Below are 20,595 nucleotides of genomic sequence, written 5' to 3' on the forward strand. Positions count from 1 at the left end.
TTCACTGGCGCCGATAAGGTAAGCCACGTTATCGTCTCCAGTAGTGCGTCCAATAGCACCACCTTTCCCGGTGGCGCTATTGGGTGTGAAATCCAGCAGTGATAACACCACGGTGGTGTGATGGCTTCTGGCTTTCGCAGGCCCGCCCCCTGTTTTCGCTGGATTCACCATTCTGCGATAGGTTAAACTGAAAATTGGCTAAGTTAGCCAGATAATTTAGGGCCACCCTGGTATTACCCTGGAAGACCTCTTCTTTTTTATCTGGATAAATTATAGCTGGTTAGTGACTTATCCAGCAATATTTAGCTGGATAAGTGGCTCAGTGTTAAAAACGTTGCCATTTAGCTGGATAACTTGCGAGTTATCTAACCAAATAGCTTGTGACCTTGCTCAGAAGATCAAGTAATTAGATCAGGAGATTGAGGGTCTCAGCAGGGAAGGCCTGGTTGAAAAGTCATGCTTTCATTGTTTTCCTGAACATGAGGTAGTACAATTCAAGGCATAACAGTACTAGTACCTTGTTCCAGTTTTTGGTGCAGAACAGCTGAAAGCACATAATCTTGTAGAGGACCAACCTGGCAGAGGTGAGAGCAGAGAAGGACCATTTGGGTGTCGTGGAATTACCTTGTGAGTCTGTAAGGGGAAAGAAGTCTGGAGAGGTTTATTCATGCACTTGAAGAAGTAGCAGAGAGTTTTGAATTTTATACTGCTTTCAATTGGTAGGCAGGGCAGTTGATGGACATTTTCTCCAGGAACCTTGTCCAGATCTCTTAAAACTATCCTAATCACCTTGATAGAATCTTCTGGCAACAGATTTCACTAGGCGCACAAAGTATGATTTGTTTTAAATCTATTGGTTGTTAGTTTCATGGAATACCCCCTTGTTTTAGTGTTATTTGAAAGGGGAAATAACTGTTCTTTATTTGCCTGTTTTACCTCATTCATGATTTTATAAAGTTCTATCTTGTCTCCTCTCAGCCACCTCTTTTCCAAGCTGAATAGCTTCAACTTATATAGCCTCTCAGAAGGTAGCTGTTCCATTCCCTTTATCATTGATGTCCCCCTCTTCTGTACCTTTTCTAGTTCCCTATGCTTTTAAATGATGGGGCGACCAGAACGGTAGAAGGTGCAATTGCACCATGGATTGCTACAAAGGCAATATATTTTCCTTTTATTTGCCATTCCTTTGTCGGACCATTCCTAACATTTGATTGCTTTTTTGACTGCTACCACACACAAAGTTGAATATTTCAATGTATTGTCCACAAGGACTCCAAGCACCTTTTCCTGGCTGGTGACTCCCAATCCCTGTATTGTGTGCCTGTATTTGGGATTATTTTTCCTTATGTGAATTACTTTGCACTTTTTCACATTAAATTTAATCTGCCATTCAGATACCTACTTTCACAACATCCTTCTGTAGTTCCTCGCAATCCGCTGCAGTTTTAACAACTTTAAATAATTTTGTGTCATCGGCAAATTCGATTATCTCACTTGTCGTTCCCTCTTCCAGATCATTTATCAATATGTTAAACAGCACAGATCCCAGTCCCAATCTCTATGGTACTCCACTAATGACTTTACTTCGGTTGGAAAACTGACCACTTTGTCCTACCCTCTGTTTCCTGTCTTTTAACCAGTACCAACCCACAATAGGACACTTCCTCCTATCCCATGACTTTTGAATTTCCTGAGAAGGCTCTCATGGAGGTCTTTGTCAAATGCCTTCTAAAAATCCAGATATGCTATATCAACTGGCACACATTTATCTGCACATTTATTTACACTTTCAAAAAACATCTAAAAGATTGGTAAGGTTAGACTACCCTTTGCTGACTCTTCTCCATTAAGCCATGACTATCTATATGACCAGGCGTTTTGTTTTTAAGAATGGCTTCCATCATTTTGCCCAGCACTAATATCAGGCTCACTGGTCTTTAAATTCTCGTAATACCCCTGGCACCCATTTTAAAAATTGGCATCATGTTGAACACCTCCCAGGCTTTCAGGTAGTGAGGCTCTTTAAATGATAGGTTACAGGTCTAACTACAATAAAGAGGAAAGTTGCCCCACACATGTCACCAGTAGGCAAATGAGCACCTCTGCTCTCTGCCACCTAAAACGTGCCCCCATCCCCGCATTGCCCTGACTAACAGCAGGAGGGAGGCGAACAATCCTAAGTGCTGCAGTTGAGAAAAGACCACAAGTGCCAACAAGCCCCCACCCTCTGCTTGCGGCAGAGAGATAGAGACCCGAGGCAGCGCTAAAGAGCCACTCTACCAGCAGGGACCTCTCTTCACCATCCCCCACCCCACCGCCCACCCCCGGCTGGCAAAGGACAGAGAAACGCCCACAGCAGTGCTGCAGAGGCAGGCGTGATGGTGGGGGTCCCTTCCCCCCAACTGGTGGAGGAGAGACCTGCAGTGGCAATGGAGAGATGGGAGTGCCAGAAGACCCCTCCATCCCCCCCACGGGCAGAAGGGTCAAAGAAAAAGCCAGGTATGAAGAGCTGAGGAAGGTAACAAGAAAGTGCAGGGAAGGTGAGGTGACAGAAGGTAGGGAGAAAATGAAAAGTGAGGGGGGGTGAATTAGGCCTGATTACCCTGTCCTTGCACGAGCTTTACTATTAATTACTAAGAACAGGCTTCCAATTTCATGTTGGAGGTTTTAGGATTAAGGAGTGAATGGCATTTGGTTTTGGTGATTTTTTTTTTTTTTACTGTCAGTTTGATCTATTAAATCCTCCATTATCAGAGAGACTTGTTGTAGTTGCTCAGAATTATTACCATTAAAGAATGTTTCAGGTGTGGACCTATTCCCAGCATCCTCGTCAGTAAAGACCAAGGCAAAGAGTTCATTTGGTTTTTCTGCTATTTTCTTGTCCTCCCTGATTACCCCTTTTACCCCTCAGTCATCTAATGGCCCAACTAACTCTTCACAGGCTTTTTGCTTTGCATGTACATTTGTATTATTAGCTTATTCCTGTCTGGCAAGCTTTATCTCAAATTCTCTCTTACTGTTTTACATCTAACTTGCCAGTGCTTATGGTCTTGTCTGTTTTCCATTTTTTGAACTATGCCCTTCTGGCTTTAATTGCATCTTTCACCTCACCATAAAACCATATTGTCAGTTGTTTGGTTTTCTTTTGACCTTTTTTAATGCATAGAATATCTGGGCTTCCAAGATGGCATTTTTAAAACAATGTCCATGCCTCATGCAAACATGTAACCTTTGCACCGCTTCCTTTTAGTTTTCTTTTCTAACAGATTTCCTCATTGTCATAGTCTCTTTTTAAAGTTTATGTGCTATTGCAGTAGTTTTACTTAATATCCTCCCTCCAGTGATTGTCATATTTGATTGCATTATAATTGCTAATGCTTAGCAAGGGCTCACTACCTCGCATTGTGATGATCCATCTAAAAACCCACCTTTTTGAGGCTGGTTTTAAATCTCAGATCTGATTATCTGCCTTCAGCCTAATTAACTACCTAATTTTAACCATTGTCTTATGTGAAACTTCCAAAATCTCTTGACCCTGTATGTTTGTCTTGATTAGATTGTAAGCTGTATTGAGCAGGGACAGTCTCTTATGTAATGCTTGTACAGCGCTGCATATGCCATGTAGCACTATAGGCATGTTAAGTAGGAGCAGTAGACTAGATCTAAACTAGTTGCCCATCACATTGCTCCAGGGCCAGTGCTCCATGAAGCAGCTATTTATGGCATCTAAAACTTTAATCTCTCCAGCATGTCCTGATGAGACATTGACCCAATCAATACTGGGATAATTGAAATCTCCCAATATTATTGTGTTGCCAAATTTATTTGCTTAATTTCGGCTAACATTTCACAGTCTGTTTCTTCACCTTGGCTGGGTATGCACACACTTCTGTTTCATTGGGATAGGCTCTCCAATGGCCAAAATGTTCCCCAGCCTGGCTTGGTCAGTCTTCCTAATACTAGGAGTATTAGAGTTTTAAGGCGGTTACTGTTTGAGTGCTGGACGTTGGTGCTGTACTGGTATGGGAGGTTTACTATTATGTAATTTCTATTCAGAAAGAGTGCTTATCTTTCCTTTGTGTCATTCTTAACAATAAAAGTAATACTGGGCCTTTTATTTCTGACGTGGATTATAATGAGCAGTGTGTCACATGTGAGTGTTGTCCGTCAGGTGTGTCACGATGGGGAAAAGGTTGAGAACCTCTGCTCTAAGCGTCTGTTGCTTGCCACCTGGAGACAGGATGCAGGGCTAGATGGACCTTTGGCCTGACCTGATTGGGAATTCCTCTTTTATGTCCTTGAATACATAACATTCCTTCTTTAGGGGGCAATTTTAAAATCACCCACATACTTGCAAACTGTGCAGGTGCTTTTAAATGCATGTTACAGATACTTTCCTTTTTGGAAATTATCATGTGCTGAGTATGTGCACTAAAAGTGCCTGTGTACCTTGTGCAGGCAGCAGAGGGAGCATATAGCACACACATACATTTGAAAATCAAATGTGCACGTGCAGCTTTTCCTCCCCTGTGCCTTTAGGGCAATTTTCTGTCAGATCATTTTATCCAGGTAAATAACTTCAAAAGTTATCCTCTTAAATAGTAATTCAGTTCTTATGAAAAAAAATGAGTGCCACCAAAGATTCTTTCTTGTTAAAATTGATACTCTGTCTTTCCACAGGTACTTACTGGATTGACCCCAATCTTGGCTGTTCTTCTGATACCATTGAAGTAATCTGTAACTTCACACAGGGAGGACAGACTTGTCTCAGGCCTATCGCTGTTTCAAAGGTACATTAGGGCACTCATTATCTTGCACTTTTAAACCACTTTGCTTTCATGGTGTGATATTCATGCTTCCCTCTGATCCTGTAGAGCGTGAGGAATAATGCCAGAAAAACAAGTGCATTTTGCTATACAAAGAAAACAGACCAATGGTCCATGCAGTTCATGGCTCCTGCTATTCCAGTGGTACAGGTCCTTAATCCTACAGTTCCCCAGTTACATTCAAAGGCATAGCAAAGACTGCCAGCATCCACTATAGTGTTTGTATAGAGTCTATGATATTATCAGACTTCCTCTGATAAAGGTCCTGCTCTGTGCTAGGGAGAAGAATACTGCATCACCGGTGCTCTCCTCTAACGCCCTCCTCCTCTATTTATTTATTTATTTATTTAACAGCTTTTTTATACCGACATTAAAGTACACATCATATCGGTTCACATAAAACAAAAGGTGGAAAGTACAAATAACAAGGGAAAGGGGGAGGATAACTGATAGAGGTCCGAAACAGCGGAGCCTGAACAAAGTAAAAGAGAGAAGAGGATAGAAATAACAAAATTAACAAATTATAATTAAATTTACAAGGGGCTGAAAAGGATTACACTGTCTACAAGAGGTTTATAATGAATTACAAAGAGATTGGGTGGAGAAGAGGTGATGAAAGATATCAGCGGTCTAGAGGAGGGCAGGGGGAATGAGGGGTGACTAAAAAATTAATCCGGAAAAGCTTGGTGGAAAAGCCAGGTTTTTAACAGTTTGCGGAATTTAAACGGGCATTGCTCCTGACGGATGTCGGGAGGAAGAGAGTTCCAAAGAGTGGGGCCCGCAATGGATAGGGCGCGGGACCTGGTTGCTGAGAGACGGGCTTTCTTAAGTGAAGGGACTTGTAGGGTGCATTTGAGGTGTGTTCTAGTGGGACAGGCAGATAGGGCTGGTTGTAGTGGTTCATTGAGCCAGAGGGAGTTATGCGTGTGGATAGCTTTATGTATAATGGTGAGGGTCTTGAACATGATACGGTAGGAAATGGGGAGCCAATGTAGGTCTTTGAGTATGGGGGATATGTGGTCTGTTTTGCGTGCATTATTGATTATCCTTGCAGTAGCATTTTGGAGAATCTGGAGAGGTCTGATGGTGGAGAAGGGGAGGCCAAGGTACAGTGAGTTGCAGTAGTCTAACTTAGATGTAAGGGTAGCTTGGATAACAAGCTACTCCTCTACTGCATAACAATTGGATAACAAGCTACTCCTCTACTGCATCTCCTCTAATGCCCTCTTCATTTCCTTCTCCATTCAGCTCATGATTCAAGACATCCAATAGGATCTACTTACTCTCTCATACAGGCTGATACAGAAAGAAGTGCGGGAGAGCGGGCGAGTGCCCTCTCCCGACGCACGCACAGGCCACTCTTCTGGGCGTGCGATTTAGTAAAAAAAAATATTCAAATGAGGGCCCGCGGTAAAAGGAGGCGCTAGGGACACTAGCGCGTCCCTAGCGCCTCCTTTTTGACAGAAGCAGCGGCTGTCAGCAGGTTTGACAACCTACGCCCAATTTTTCTGGCATTGGTTCTCGAGCCCGCTGACAGCCACGTGTTCGGAAAACAAACGCCGGCATAATTGAGCATCCATCTTCCGACCCACAGGCCACGGGCACATTTTAAAAATTTTTTTTTATTTTTGGGGCCTCCGACTTAATATCGCTATGATATTAAGACAGAGGATGTACAGAAAAGCAGTTTTTTCTGCTTTTTTTTTTTTTTTTTTGGGGGGGGGGGGGCAGTTTTGCAGTGGCATGCATGTTGATGTGCTTTCTGTTTGGATTTTGTTATTTTAAATTATGCATGTTTTGCTGTAAGCTGTCTTGAGCTGTGTGAGGGGTGGCCTATAAATACGAGAAATAAATAAACTCCGGTATCAAAAGAACCAGACACCCACCAACGATCCTTCTCGGGAACAGCACCTACTCAACGAAACTCTCTCTCTCAGAAGAATTTTGCCAAAATGTATGATTGCTCTTGCCTCAGGAAGCTTCTACCAGGTCTTTAATGCCAAACCTATAATTTTCCCCTAGAAAGTTTGCAGTAAACAAAATAGACTACAACAAACTGCCTGACTCAACATTCTGAGTACCTTGAACATGCTGCTACAATTTGTTTTGCAGAGATGTTTTATATTATTTGTTAAATCTACCCTTTTATAGATTGATTATATTGACTAGTCTTTGCTATGCACCTTATTCTATTGTTAAACTGCTACTGATCTCTGACAGGGTATGTTGTACCCTGTCTTGAGTGGATTTCTTATTCAAAAAGACAAGTAAGAAAACAATCTTATTTATCTTTGGATTCATCTGTAGGTTTCGTTGGGCTTGGTATACAGTGACACCATAGTGCTTTCAGGAGTAAAACTTGGCTAAAACCTGTGCCCCTTAGTTTCAAGTTATTCTTAGATTGAGAAAAGAATGGACTAGTCAATTTCATCTGTTACCGTCCATTATTATAGGATTTCTTCTTTCAAATGATCTAATTTTCTTTTATTTTCTTCTGTTTTTCTGCAGTCTCTCTTCTGCCTTAGCCTCTATCTTATATTGTGTATTCTTCTGTCCTCCAGACTCTCTTCCCTATTCACAGCCTATTCAGCTCCTTTCTACTAATCTGCTTTTCCCTGTCTTACTCCCCTTCCCAGACCCACTCCAGCCTCCCTCCCTCTCTCTCTCTCTCTTTCCCCCCATTCACATGACCTGTTTGTCTCTTGCTGAATCTAATTGTTCTCCTTCCCTCATCTTTTTTTTATTGCTGCTCCTAACCTGTTTGTCCCTGCTTTGGTGGGCTATAAGGCCTCAAATAGGGTGGACTGTGCACTGAAGGGATTACAACGCCATTCTATTTGACTTGACCACTCATTAACAAGTACATTTTCAAAGGGCCACACATGTAAAAACCAGGGGTTACAGGCACGGCCGGGCCTTGCACCCACCACGCGCATTTTAGAACAGGCCCAGCCAAGTACATAACCCCCATTACATGTAGAAGTGCCAGGCCCTGAGAAAGAGGCGGACCAGGGGGTGTGGTCTGAGTGTTTTTTATTGTGCCCTGCCCTGAACATTTTTGGAGGGATGGTTAATAAATACATTAAATAAATAAACCAAAGGGGAACCTCTTGGCTATGCTGGTGCAATGATAATCATTCTCGAACAATCCTGAGGCACTTTCTGAATTGTCTGTGCAATCGATGGAATTGGTAGATATGCGTCTAGAAGATATGCATCCCAGGCTAGCAGAAAAGAATCAGGAGCTGAGCTGAATCTGCTTGGAAGCATGGAGCAAAACCTGTTGCAAGCAAGTCGATTATCAGTTTGTCCCAGAGATGAATCAAGTTGTCTGTCACCTGGTGATCCAGAGATCACTCGTAAGATAGTAGTGTCAAGTATTTTATTATTATGACTTAGTTCAACCCAATTAGGCTCTTCCTCTGCCTGCTGGACTAGAGCTGGAATACTTGATTTCAGTGAAAGAGAGGGCTCAGAGGCACTCTGTGCTGACCTAAACAGGCTCTGTTGCCAGCTCTCTGGTTTCTGCGCTGGAAAAATTTTATCTAGTGTCATCTTCATTGACAACACAGGGATTGTAAACTGAATCGGTGCTGTTTCAAGCCTTTTCTCCACTGGCTCCATGGAATGCGCACACTGCCGATTCTACCAACAGGGTCCTGGATGCACCGGAATTTAAAAAGAAAGAGTAATCGGGTGCCATGGGGACCTTCTGTGCCATGAAAGATGAAGAGACTTGTGCCGGTACTGGGCCGACGAAGAATCCCCAGTACCTGCACCATGTAGCTGCTTCTTACTTGTTTCAGAAGAGCTCTACCTCGGGGACAAGGTGCTTAGGTACCGTTGACTGTGCCCTTACAGTGCTGAGCAGACCTGGGACTTGGTACCATGGGAAGGGGAGCTCTTGCTATGAAGTGCCAGTGTAAGGAGCTCAAGCGTGACTTAATGTGGCACAAGCCAGGGGAGGCTCTGCTCGGGGAAGAAGAGTGGCTCCTGTGACCAGACTCACAGGTCTGCTTCTCCTTGAGCAACCTTTGGAGCGTCCTGCATCTTCCAGGCCCACAACTGTTGGGCCCTAAGAGATATCCAACCACAAGTCCATATTCAAAAGATTTGTCTGGCTAAGGACAGGAGTAAGACAAACCTGTGGTTTTAAACATTCCTTCTCCCCTCCCCTGACCAGATAACTTTTAGCTGGGTAACTCATTATCCAGCTAAAATGTATCCGCCTAACAAAAAGAAAAAAAAAAAGGTGTTGCAGGAATGGGATTAAACTTAACTGGGCTGAGTTAATATTTAGCATAAGCCAGTTAAGTTTATTTAGGTAATTCCAGAGCCTGTGTAAAGTTATCCAGTACATTTACCTAGCTAACTTTAGATCTAATCAATCAGGAATGATCTTCACCATCTCCCCCAAATAATTAAATCAACATCAGCGCCCTAGTGGCCTGAGGGCCTCCTCCCCTTCCTCTAGTAAAACTGAGAGCAGTGTGGACACCATACATTACCAGTGCTGTTGTCACACAGTAAGTGTCTCCCATCTCCTGGCTTGGGTTCTGAGGCAGCCCTCAGCCAACTCTAATGTTTATATCGTGCGGAGGAGGGGGGGTTGCTTATGCCACGGCATTGGTTTAATTATTTTGGGGGGGATGGGGGATTGGATGCTAGGCATCAACTTTTTTTTTTTTTTTAATATTTTGGTGGTGAGGGATTGGGCCTATATGACTGTTCAAATATAGCAACTAACTTTAGATCTGACCAGTTATTTTCAATTTTTTTCTTGTAACCTATCTGGATAAGTTTTCCAAAGCACCACTTTAGCCAAGCGTGTTCAGTGGTAGACTTGTCCCACTAAGCATTCAGCTAAGGTTATTCAGCTGACTTTACCTGGATAAACTTTTCTGCTTGCCAGTCCTCTGAATATAGACCTTACTGCTATTAGATGTTTCCTATACTTTTATATAGGTATAGGCATATAATTAATTTTATACTTGTATCTATATAAAAGTTTTTATGTAACTTACCTTGAGCAACCATTGATAAGATATATTAAAATGCACCTAAAAAGCAATAGCTAACATAAGGTACATGTGCTAAAAATGCCCACAGCTCTACTGGCAGCCAAAGAGAGATAATAGTGTGTAAGCTTTTGAAAAGACCATGGACAGGGGCTGTTTCTCTCCCCTAACCTAAGTGCCAGGAATGCTAAAATTCTGCAGGCTGAGGAAGACCAGATGTACTTTTAGCTGCTCTAAGGGCAGGTTTACTTAAGTCTGAAAATCACCCGCAGTCTGGATAAAAGTGTGCACGGGCTTCCACAGCAGGCAATTGTAGCTGACTTGGAGGAAGGCAGTTCCGGGGGCCCAGGGAGAAAGCAGGATAAGGAAACAAGTGTTAGATTGGATTTTCAAAATCTACATTTGCCAGGAAATGTTTACCAGCCAGCCAGCAAAAGCAAGAACAAAGTCCATGGGAACTTTGCCTACGGGTACAATTTTCAAATCAAAACTACTAATATAGTTTCCCTATTGAAAATTAGCTGCAAGATTCAAAAGGTTCAGTGCAGCTATACAAGCTTTCTGAAAATTTCCCCTGTAATGTTTTGTTTACAGAATTATATACATCTTTTAATATGTATTAACCATTATTCTCTTCTAATCCCATTCTGTAGTTGGAGTTTGATGTTGGTCGAGTCCAAATGAATTTCCTTCATCTTCTAAGTTCAGAGGTAGTCCAGCACATCACTATTCACTGTCTGAACATGACCATTTGGCAGGAAGCAGCCTCTGATAAGCCCTCACATACTGCAGTGCGCTTCAAGGCTTGGAATGGACAGGTGTTTGAGGCAGGAGGGCAGTTCCAGCCAGATGTTTTGGTGGATGACTGTATGGTATGGATTTTCTTACATCTAACACATTGAGGGTATGGGCCAGACCTGGGAGAAAGGAGAGCAGACTTGTGTTCTTTGGCAAATGCTTACAAATGGATATAGGTAGAATAATTATTGTAATATAAGATAATTACAGAGAATGCCATACAGAGGTAAGATAATTTATAAAGACATTTCTATGGATAAAACAGTGCTATACCTACAGAACTGACCTGTTATAAACTGCCTACCTGAGATGTGGGTAAACTTACATACAAGACAAACCAGGGTAAGTTTATTTTGACTGAGCTGATGTCTTCCTTGGAGGCAGGGTTAGCACTTACATACACACTTTTTGAAAACACAAAAGTATGCACACAAAATTTGCCAAAATATTTCTGCCAAAAAATGACAGCAGGTATGATTATCTCTTTGAAACTACTTTCAGAGAGTTTTCAAAATGAACTTGCTGATACATAATTTTACTTTGAAAGCTAGTGTAACCTATGAGCTATTTGCTAACAAACCTATGCAAGCTATTACAAAATTACCTCCAGAAAGAACATAAGCACTTTTTGTCTTAATAGCTATTAAACCTTAACCTCTTTATTCACAGCTGCAGGATGGACTCTGGCACCAAACTCTCTTCCTGTTTCGGACACAGGATGCCAACCAATTGCCTATTATCAGTGTATACAATCTTCCACCACCACGGCCAGGGAAGTTGTACAAGCTGGAGGTCGGCCCTGTGTGCTTCCTCTGACCTTTGTTGGACTGCTTTCATTAGCAAGTGTCATATCACATCATCCAGATGATGGCTGGTCATTCAATTCTGAAACTCCAGCTATTATTTTCTGTAGCTGGAATGGAGATGTCTTTAAAAAAAGAGAAAAAACTGATAGAGCTGTACTTCCACAGCTGCTCCAATTCAAGCTAGAAAGATTGTTTGCAGTGAGCAGGGCCTGGGCATGTAGTCTAGAAGACATTCCAAAGAAAATAAAATCTTAAAATTTTAACAAAAATGATCCATTACCACCAAGAATCAACCTCCTACACCTCATCTTACATAGCTATCAAACATTCCTGCAAGCAATTTTTATTAAATTTTGGACACTTATCATGTGAGACATCAGAAAACTGATTAAGTGAGAGACGCTGTAGGTTATACCTGGCCTGCTGTCTTTAAAAAAAAAAGCATTTTAATGTGCAATACAAGAAAATAATGAAGTTGAAATGTATACTTATATATGAAGAAGAAAAAGTACTGTAACATCTGTTCCATGCATGAGCTCTTGGCTTCTCTCTCTCAGCACAATAGCGGGGAGAAGATACTGAGATCCAAAGTGTATGGATGCTGAAAGGAGTCCTTATCCGACCTGTTCTACCTCCCACTGTGAAATCTCTGGTGCTCTAAAGCTTTGTATTATCTGTGGGTTGATGAGTTAAGGCTATGAAGGTGCTAACATCCTCGGCGCAATCCTGAAGACACCACCTAGTGTGGGACATTCATTTTCCATTTTTATAACTGAGAACTTGTTTTCAGGCTTTTTAAAATCACTTTAAATTGTAATGTTTTCCATCGTAATGGCTTTTGTATGCATCAAAATGCCAATTAAAATGTTTTAAAATAATTGTGTACCAAAGGATTTGGTACTTCAGGATTATATGTATTTATGTGTGTTTTTCATTGCTTGTGTAAAATTTTAGCCAGAAGCTGTAAGAATTCTTACCCTGAAAAGTACGAGAGCTTTTTCTGTGTTTTTCCCCAAAAAATATTAAATTTACTATTTTGATTGTAGATATGGTTGATGCAGGTTCCTTAAGAGCATTAGCTCACCTTGTGGGGTTCACTCTAAACCCTAACCCTTATTTATGTTCAAATCGTGTTTAGGACCTGCCTCTGTAGAAGCAGCAGGAATACATTGCACCAGTTTGCTGCTGGCCTTTGTTTACTTTGTCCTAGAAGTCTAACCTTGCTATTTTCTATGTGTAAATTTGGAACTAAAGAGCTATAATAATCTTTATTTTAATATAAATAGTAACTGTGCTGTTTGGGAAAACTTCTTGTGATTGATGTCAGTACATTTGAATGTATGATTTTACCTTGTTAACACTGTTTGGTTTTATTTGTAAATGAGCTATAAAGTTTGGTTTTGAATACCTCACCACAAATATGGATTCATCCTTGCTGCCTCTCTGTATCCTCCCTGATGTTTCTTTCAAATTCCCATACACAATACTTTCTTTTTAAATATATTTCAAGAAGAGACAACATTGTATGTCACTCATGCACTTGCATTTTTAACATAATAAACCATGAAAAAATAAGCACATATTTCTTTCCCTAAACTTATCCAACATTTTTAATCTGTACAGGTATAAGAGGATACCTGAGAAAGCTATGATTTGGATCAAATCGATTTCATTTCATGGATAAAACCAGTGATACTACTATAATAGTTGTGGAGAGATTACTAAATCTCAAGTGACAGATATTTGAACCTTGCCAGTTTTGAAAATAAAATGAAATAAGACCAGAGGTCCGTCAAGCCTACCCTTATGCAAATTTATTTAATTTATTTATTTTATTTATTTATTTATTTACATCCTTTTACTATACCGACGTTCAAGACGAAGATTCTTACCACACTGGTTTACATCGAACCAAACCATGGGAAAGTTACATATAACAAGTTAGCATCGAACCAAATCTGGGAAAAAATTGCATATAAAATTGTATAGAAATGTATAGAAAGAATAAAATAAAGTGACATAACAAGGGTAATCCCAGTAAATATATTAACCTGGTACGAGGATATAAATAACTTCAGACTTAGCTCCGCACTTAACTCGGATCTAACGGGGGAGAGGGCTGTCAGGGCGGTGGGGCTATGCAAGGAAGGGGGTGGGGGCAGAGAAAGCAACAAGGGAATTGGGTGAGGGAAAGAAATTGTAGCATTATTATGGCAAGTTTTGAACGATAACTGCATCAGCAGTCAGAATCTGAGCCGCAGCAGATTAAGGAAAGGCTTGTGTGAATAGCCATGTCTTCAATTTCTTTCTGAAGGTGAGCGGGCATTGTTCCTGGCGTAACTCTGCTGGTAATGCGTTCCACTGGGCAGGTCTGGCAGTAGAGAAGGTGCGTTTCCCTATGGAGGGGTGGAGCGTAGACTTGGTAGGGGGCGCGTGGAGAGACCCTTTGTAGGCTGTTCTGATTGGTCTCCTGGAGGAGTGGAGGTTGAGTGGTATTTTTAGCTGGAGTGAGGACTGGGTGTGGATGGCTTTGTGTACGATGGTGAGTGACTTGTGAAGGATTCTGAAATTGATGGGAAGCCAATGTAGATTCTTGAGAATTGGGGTGATATGTTCTCTTCGATTAGAGTTGGTTAGTATCCTTATGGCGGCATTCTGCAGCATCTGCAAAGGTTTAGTGGAGGTTGCAGGGAGGCCAAGGAGAAGAGAGTTACAGTAGTCTATTTTTGAGAATAGTGTGGCTTGGAGAACCGTGCGGAAATCGTGAATGTGCAGGAGCGGTCTGAGCCTTTTCAGAATGTGAAGTTTATGGAAGCATTCTTTTGTTGTATTGTTGATGAATTTTTTTAAAGTTCAATCGGTTGTCTAGAAACCACCAAATCAAGCATCATAAGACCAGAGTGAATAAGATGAAGGAAGTGTTTCATAAAACTCAGATTTCAAGCCTAAAAAATAATCCCCATGTCTGAATTAGCCAAGGCAATTTTCATATCCTTTTATCTATGATATCAGTAGTCTAAATATAGCTCAGCCTCATTGTAGCCAAATATCTGTGCATTTTTCCACAAAATACATACTTTCAGCTACATTGAGAAAAGGTGTTCCCAGCAGCCTGCATTTTCAACTTTATTCATGTCTTTTCCAGCAAAATTCTACCCACACAAAAAGCAGGTGCAAAGCTAAAATTAAGATCTATGTTCCCTTTCAGGTTTGGTGCAAAGCCCATAGATGAAAAAGTCTGCTCCAGTGTGGACAGTTTGAATACTGGCCCCTGTCATGTAACCCAGCCCTTTGGACATGTGAAGATTCCTGCCTGAACCTGCGTGCAAGGGCCCCCTACAATGAAAATCTCCTGCTCACCAACTAGAATTCTGCTTGTCTTTGGCCAAGTACCCTGCCTGCAGGTTATCCCTGGTGGTTTCTAGGGACACTGAGACCCCGCATAACCCAAGGGTCACACAATTCCTAGAAATGCATCTACAGACCAAATTTAAGAAATACTGGGATTGCCAATCACAAGGAAAGAGCAAACAAACTTAGGCCTAGATTCATCATTCTGCTATGAATATAACAGAATTTATTTATTTATTTTATTTATTTATTTAAGGGTTTTTATATACTGCAGTACGTAAAGAAATACATCACCGCGGTTTACATTTAACAATAACTTAGCAACAGGCTTTACATTGACATTATTAATAGGTATTAAATAAACTAAATTCCATATAACAGTTTTGACGGAAAACAGGCTGAACAGACTGTAGACCATCCAATAAAGTATAACATACAATTAAAATATTGATGTAACTATTAAACCTTAACAAACCAACACAAAAACTAAATAGTATCTAAAACAATAGAATGATGAACCACGCTAAAAAAAGGGGTGGGGGAAGCGAAATTGTGCAACTGGCCACATCGCGGCGGTGCATTTTTGCCCACCGCAGTTGCAGCTATGCTGCTCTGTATCGTCCTCGCACTACCAGTGGAAAAGGTGATGATAATTCCATCACTAATGCCGATGATAAGGTGTAAAATATTATCGCTCGCAGCGGTACCGGAATTAAAATGTTTTTACCCTATCCAAAGCCTGCCCCAAACTCCCTCCCCTTTCCCAAATTTAAATATTAAAGCCGCCATGCGGCAGTTATCACATGCAGTAGGATTTATTGTGTGCAATAACGCATGCAATAACCCCACATCGCATTAGGAAAAATGACCCTATTCATTTTCACTGTTCCCAGTGCTAACATACTTCCATTTTTTTCTTTTCAAAAGGCCAATAGATAAAACAACAAGCACTTGGTGTTAATTTTATATCTAAATGAGTTTCACTTAACCAGTATTTAGCCAGTATCTGGGGAGGTTCAAGGTAGGCTATCCTCAAAAGGATTTGTAGTGCTAGGAAAGAGGTTTAGCACAGACCTGCTTTCAGGCAAGACTGAGAACTTCTAGTGCATTAGAACTGGTACTGTTCAACTAATGATAATCAAAAGAAACTAGCCTCATGACCCATAGGAAATAGAGAATGTTACAACATTACACCTTTTGTGGAGACTAGGGTAGTATGCATTGCAAGTCTCGTTTTAGGATTATATATGGCAGGTTAACCCGTTTAGTCCTAGCTGCAAGAAACTACAGAACACAGCAGGAGTTAGGCTGCCACCTGCCTGTCAGTTCAAGGATTTGCAAGGAAAGGAGATCACACTGGAGAAACAAAGGTCTCATTGCAAAATAAGAAACCACAACAGACACAAAGACCCTTTTGTCACCCCTCTCCCCTTCCTCCCACCCACCCAAGTCTATTACAACATGAAAGGGAGCACAGTATATATTTAGTTGACTACAAAATAGGTAATTAATCTTAATCATATTTTACACAGAATATGACAGCAAATAAAGAGCACAAGGCCCATCCAGTCTGTTCACTTTTATTACATCACTTTTCCATTGATAAGCAGGCTGAATTAGCCATTAGATGTGGAGTGATGTCATCTGGCAGTATTGAATGGACATCTCTCCAAGCAGTAGAGCTTTGAACTCTACTGAGCATGAGCATGGATTTCTCACATGGGTTTGTCTCATGAGCCTCCTCAGTCATTTTGTCAAAGCACAAGCAAGGACATATACTCAGTCTCTCCTCAGATATTTTTCTGTAACATTTAAAATTCAATATTTTTCTTACAAATTCTTGTTTCTAGTTGCCTCTCTGCCTCTGCAGCACCCATAACTACACTTTTCAGTACTACCACAAAAAAAAAAAAAAAAAGATGGTGGAGTCTTTCAAAAGCTTTGTCTCCTCCGAACATGTCAGGAAAGAAAAAAGTCTAACGGGCCGCTATTAGAGTGCTATTAGGTTCGGCGGGTTGGACGCGCGTTTTCCCTTACCCCTTATTCAGTAAGGGGCCGAAAACGCGCATCCAACCCGCCGAACCTAATAGCACCCTCAACATGAAAATGCATGTTGATGGCCCTATTAGGTATTCCCGCGCAATTCAGAAAACAAAATGTGCAGCCAAACCGCACATTTTGCTTTCAGAAATTAGCGCCTACCCAAAGGTAGGCGCTAATTTCTTTGGGCACCGGGAAAGTGCACAGAAAAGCAGTAAAAACTGCTTTTCTGTGCACCCTCCAACTTAATATCATGGCATTATTAAGTCAGAGGTCCCGAAGGGTAAAAAAAAAAAAAATTTGAAGTCGGCCCGTGGCTGTCAGGTCAAAAACCGGACGCTCAATTTTGCCGGCGTCCGGTTTCCGAGTCCGTGGCTGTCAGCGGGCTCGAGAACCGACGCCGGCAAAATTGAGCATCGGCTGTCAAACCCGCTGACAGCCGCTGCTCCGGGCCAAAAGGAGGTGATAGGAACGCTCTAGTGTCCCTAGCGCCTCCTTTTACCTGTTTCTACCGCTGGGCCTCATTTAAATACTGAATCACGCGCACAGGCGAGTGGCATGTGCGTGCACCGGGAGAGCGGGCGTTCGCCCACTCTCCTGCAAACTTTACTGAAATCAGCCCGCAAGTGGTGAGCTGATTCAAAAACTGCATTTATGGCACGGTAATGTCCCTCATGGATTGTCATGAGCTCTGCTATTAATACCTTGGGCCAGAACATGACCAAAAATGCCAAGCGTCGGGTGGCACCTTATAGACTAACCAATTTATTGAAGCATAACCTATCGAGGCCAGTGTCCACTGACAAATGTTTGCATCAGCATAGCATTCTCAGATTACATCAGTTTCCTCACTGCACCTCCCTGAAGAGCTGTCTATGCGGTAGTCACATTCTTCAAAAGCATCCCAGCATTCTACACCATCAAAGCCATCTACGCATCAAGCTCACCATGCTGCTCTACCACCATAGCTGTATGCAGCCCATCCTAGATCTGCCCTTTTCAATAATGAGAGTTCTTACATCAGCCTGGTTACTTATATCGGGTACAGGTTGGGCATAATTATTCCTCTTGGAATGAATTGGAGATGGGGGGTTCTCAAGGTTCAGCCCTTTCCCTTGTTTTATTTAATCTCTGTAAGACTAACCTCCATGGGAATTCACCATCTAAGCTCAGTAAATAAAAATGTACATCACCAGCATAACATTAAAATTTAACATTCATCCTCTTAATAACAGAGCAGTGTATGAAGGTAGAGGAAGATGGGTTAGTTTAAAACCATCTAACACTAAATGTATCAAAGAAAGACCACATTGTTGGATTATCACATTATCTGGATGCCAAAAATTGAATCTTTGTCTTTTGCTGGTATACCTTTACAGTTCATTGCAGAAGCATGAAATTTAAGGGCCATCCTTCATTCTGGGTTGGCCTTTGTCCCACAGATTAAACAGATGATAAAAAGATAATTTTACCGGTTGAAGTTATTGAGACCTTTGAAATTTATATTGTCCTGGATACTGTTTAGATCGGTGCTGCAAGCACTATTGCTTGGACAATTGGACTATGTAATAGTCCTTATCATGGGCTTGCTTAACTAAAACATCTTAGAGCACTCCAACTTGTTTAGCTTGTAGCTGTGCGGGTATTGACTGGAGTATCAATTAGGGATCATATATTTGTTTATTTATTTATTTAAAAATTCTTATATACCACCTATACAATTTGTGGTGGATCTAAGCGGTTTACAAACAGATTAAAACATACATAATATGTTTTATACATATTATGTATAATAATATATATATTATTATATATGTTATATGTTATATATATTATATATATATTATATATATATTATATTATTATTATATATACATATATATTATATATATTATATGTATAATAATATATATAATAATACATAATAGTTAAAGTTATTTGTTTAAGATTTCATTAAATTGTTCTTTGTATCTTGTTGTTTAAAATGTAAACCGGAGTGAAGGCCTCCACCAATACTTCGGTATATAAAAAACCAATAAATAAATAAATAAATAAATAATAATTTAAAACATCATAGTAGATGAAATAACAGTAATTTAAATATCACATAGGACAAATTAGCAATACATGGGAACAAACAGAGCAGTCGTTTAGCTAACTGTATGCAAAGGTGCATAGATGAGTTTTGAGTGCTTTTTTGGTGTCTTTGGAATTTGCAATAAGACGGATATATCACCAATTCTTTAGGAGCTGCATTGGTTGCCAGTCAATTTTAGAGCACAGTTTAAACTGTTTTTTTATTTTTAAACTATTATACACTGAAAACACAAGCCCGTTAGCTGATACTATTTAGAGATATGTGCCAGCAAGGGCACTTCGTTCTCAAGTTGCAAATTTGCTATATACGCCATTTGTCTAGTCATGTAAATTGTCAAGAACGCGAACAAGAGCATTTATTCGGATGGAATGCTTTACCTTCAGAATTACGCACGCAGCATCTCAGAAGTGAAGGTTTTTAGAAAACAAGAACATAAGTTGCCATACTGGGACAGACCGAGGATCCATCAAGCCCAGCATCCTGTTTCCAACAGTGGCCAATCCAGGACACAAGTAGCTGGCAAATACCCAAGAATTAAATAAACCCATAGGGCCAGATTTTCAAAAGCATTTACTCGAGCAAAACTGGTTTTTGCTCGAGTAAATACACTTTACTCAAGTAAGTGGGCTTTTCAAAATTGCTACAATATATGCCATTGAATTGTCCATAGGATTTACTCAAGTAAGTGCACTTTACTCGAGTAAATAGCTTTTGAAAATTGCTACGATAGTATGTCACATTTACATGCGTAACTCCTTTGAAAATGACCCCCATACTACGAAATGCCAGTAATAGGCAGTGACTATTCCCTTAGGGGCAGATTTTAAAACCTTGCGCGAGTGCGTACTTTTGTTCGCGCAGCAGGCGCGAACAAAAGTACGCTGGATTTTATAAGATACGCGCGTATCTTATAAAATCCGGGGTCGGCGCGCGCAACGGGGTGCACATTTGTGCAACCTGCGTGTGCCGAGCCCAGCGCGCGGTGCCTGTTCCCTCCGACTTCGAAGCGGCCTCGGAGGGAACTTTCTTTCGCCCTCCCTTCCCCTACCTAACCCTCCCCCCCCCCCGGCCCTATCTAAACCCCCCCCCCCCTTAACTTTGCGCGCGTTGCCGGCAGCCCCGCTCCATCCTCCGGTCCCAGGGGCGTGGTCCGGAGGCCTCGACCACGCCCCCGGGCCAGTGCCACACCCCCGGGCCCGCCCCCGAAACGCCGGGGCACGCCCCCTCCCGCCCCTTTTCAAAAGCCCCGGGGCTTTACGCGCGCCGGCGGCCTATGCAAAATAGGCGCGCTGGCGCGTGAGGGCCCTGCGCGCGTAAATCCTTCAGGATTTACGCACGCGGCCCTTTTAAAATCCGCCCCTAAGTTAACTTGATTATTAACAGTTTATAGATTTCTGCTCTTGTCCAAACCTTTTTTAAACCCAGCTACACTAATTGCCTTAAACAAATCTTCTGGCAATAAATTCCAGAGCTTAATTGTGCAATGAGTGAAAAATAATTTTCTACAATTTGTTTTAAATGTGCTACTTGCTAACTTCATGGAGTGCCCCCCCTAGTCCTTGAGCCATTTTAAAATCAACTTACTGGAGTTGAGTGAAAAGATATGTTCTGTCAGGCTTTGTGCATCTTCTTCAAGGAAAAACATCTTAATTCAGACA

General features: G+C 41.4%; 1 protein-coding gene across 2 annotated transcripts in view; it reads left to right on the plus strand.

The window, feature by feature from the left end:
- Positions 1-11,915, plus strand: part of LOC115096615 (collagen alpha-1(XXVII) chain B-like) — a 514,116-nt gene extending 502,201 nt beyond the window's left edge. For both annotated transcript variants that reach the window (XM_029611498.1, XM_029611499.1), the window contains exons 59-61: positions 4,681-4,790; positions 10,498-10,716; positions 11,312-11,915. In XM_029611498.1, coding sequence (XP_029467358.1) covers positions 4,681-4,790; positions 10,498-10,716; positions 11,312-11,458 — 476 coding nt within the window. In that variant the 3' untranslated portion in view covers positions 11,459-11,915. The remainder of the gene's footprint in view (positions 1-4,680; positions 4,791-10,497; positions 10,717-11,311) is intronic.
- Positions 11,916-20,595: the final 8,680 nt, after the last annotated feature.

Source organism: Rhinatrema bivittatum, chromosome 8, assembly GCF_901001135.1.
Source record: "Rhinatrema bivittatum chromosome 8, aRhiBiv1.1, whole genome shotgun sequence".
Lineage (NCBI taxonomy): Eukaryota > Metazoa > Chordata > Amphibia > Gymnophiona > Rhinatrematidae > Rhinatrema > Rhinatrema bivittatum.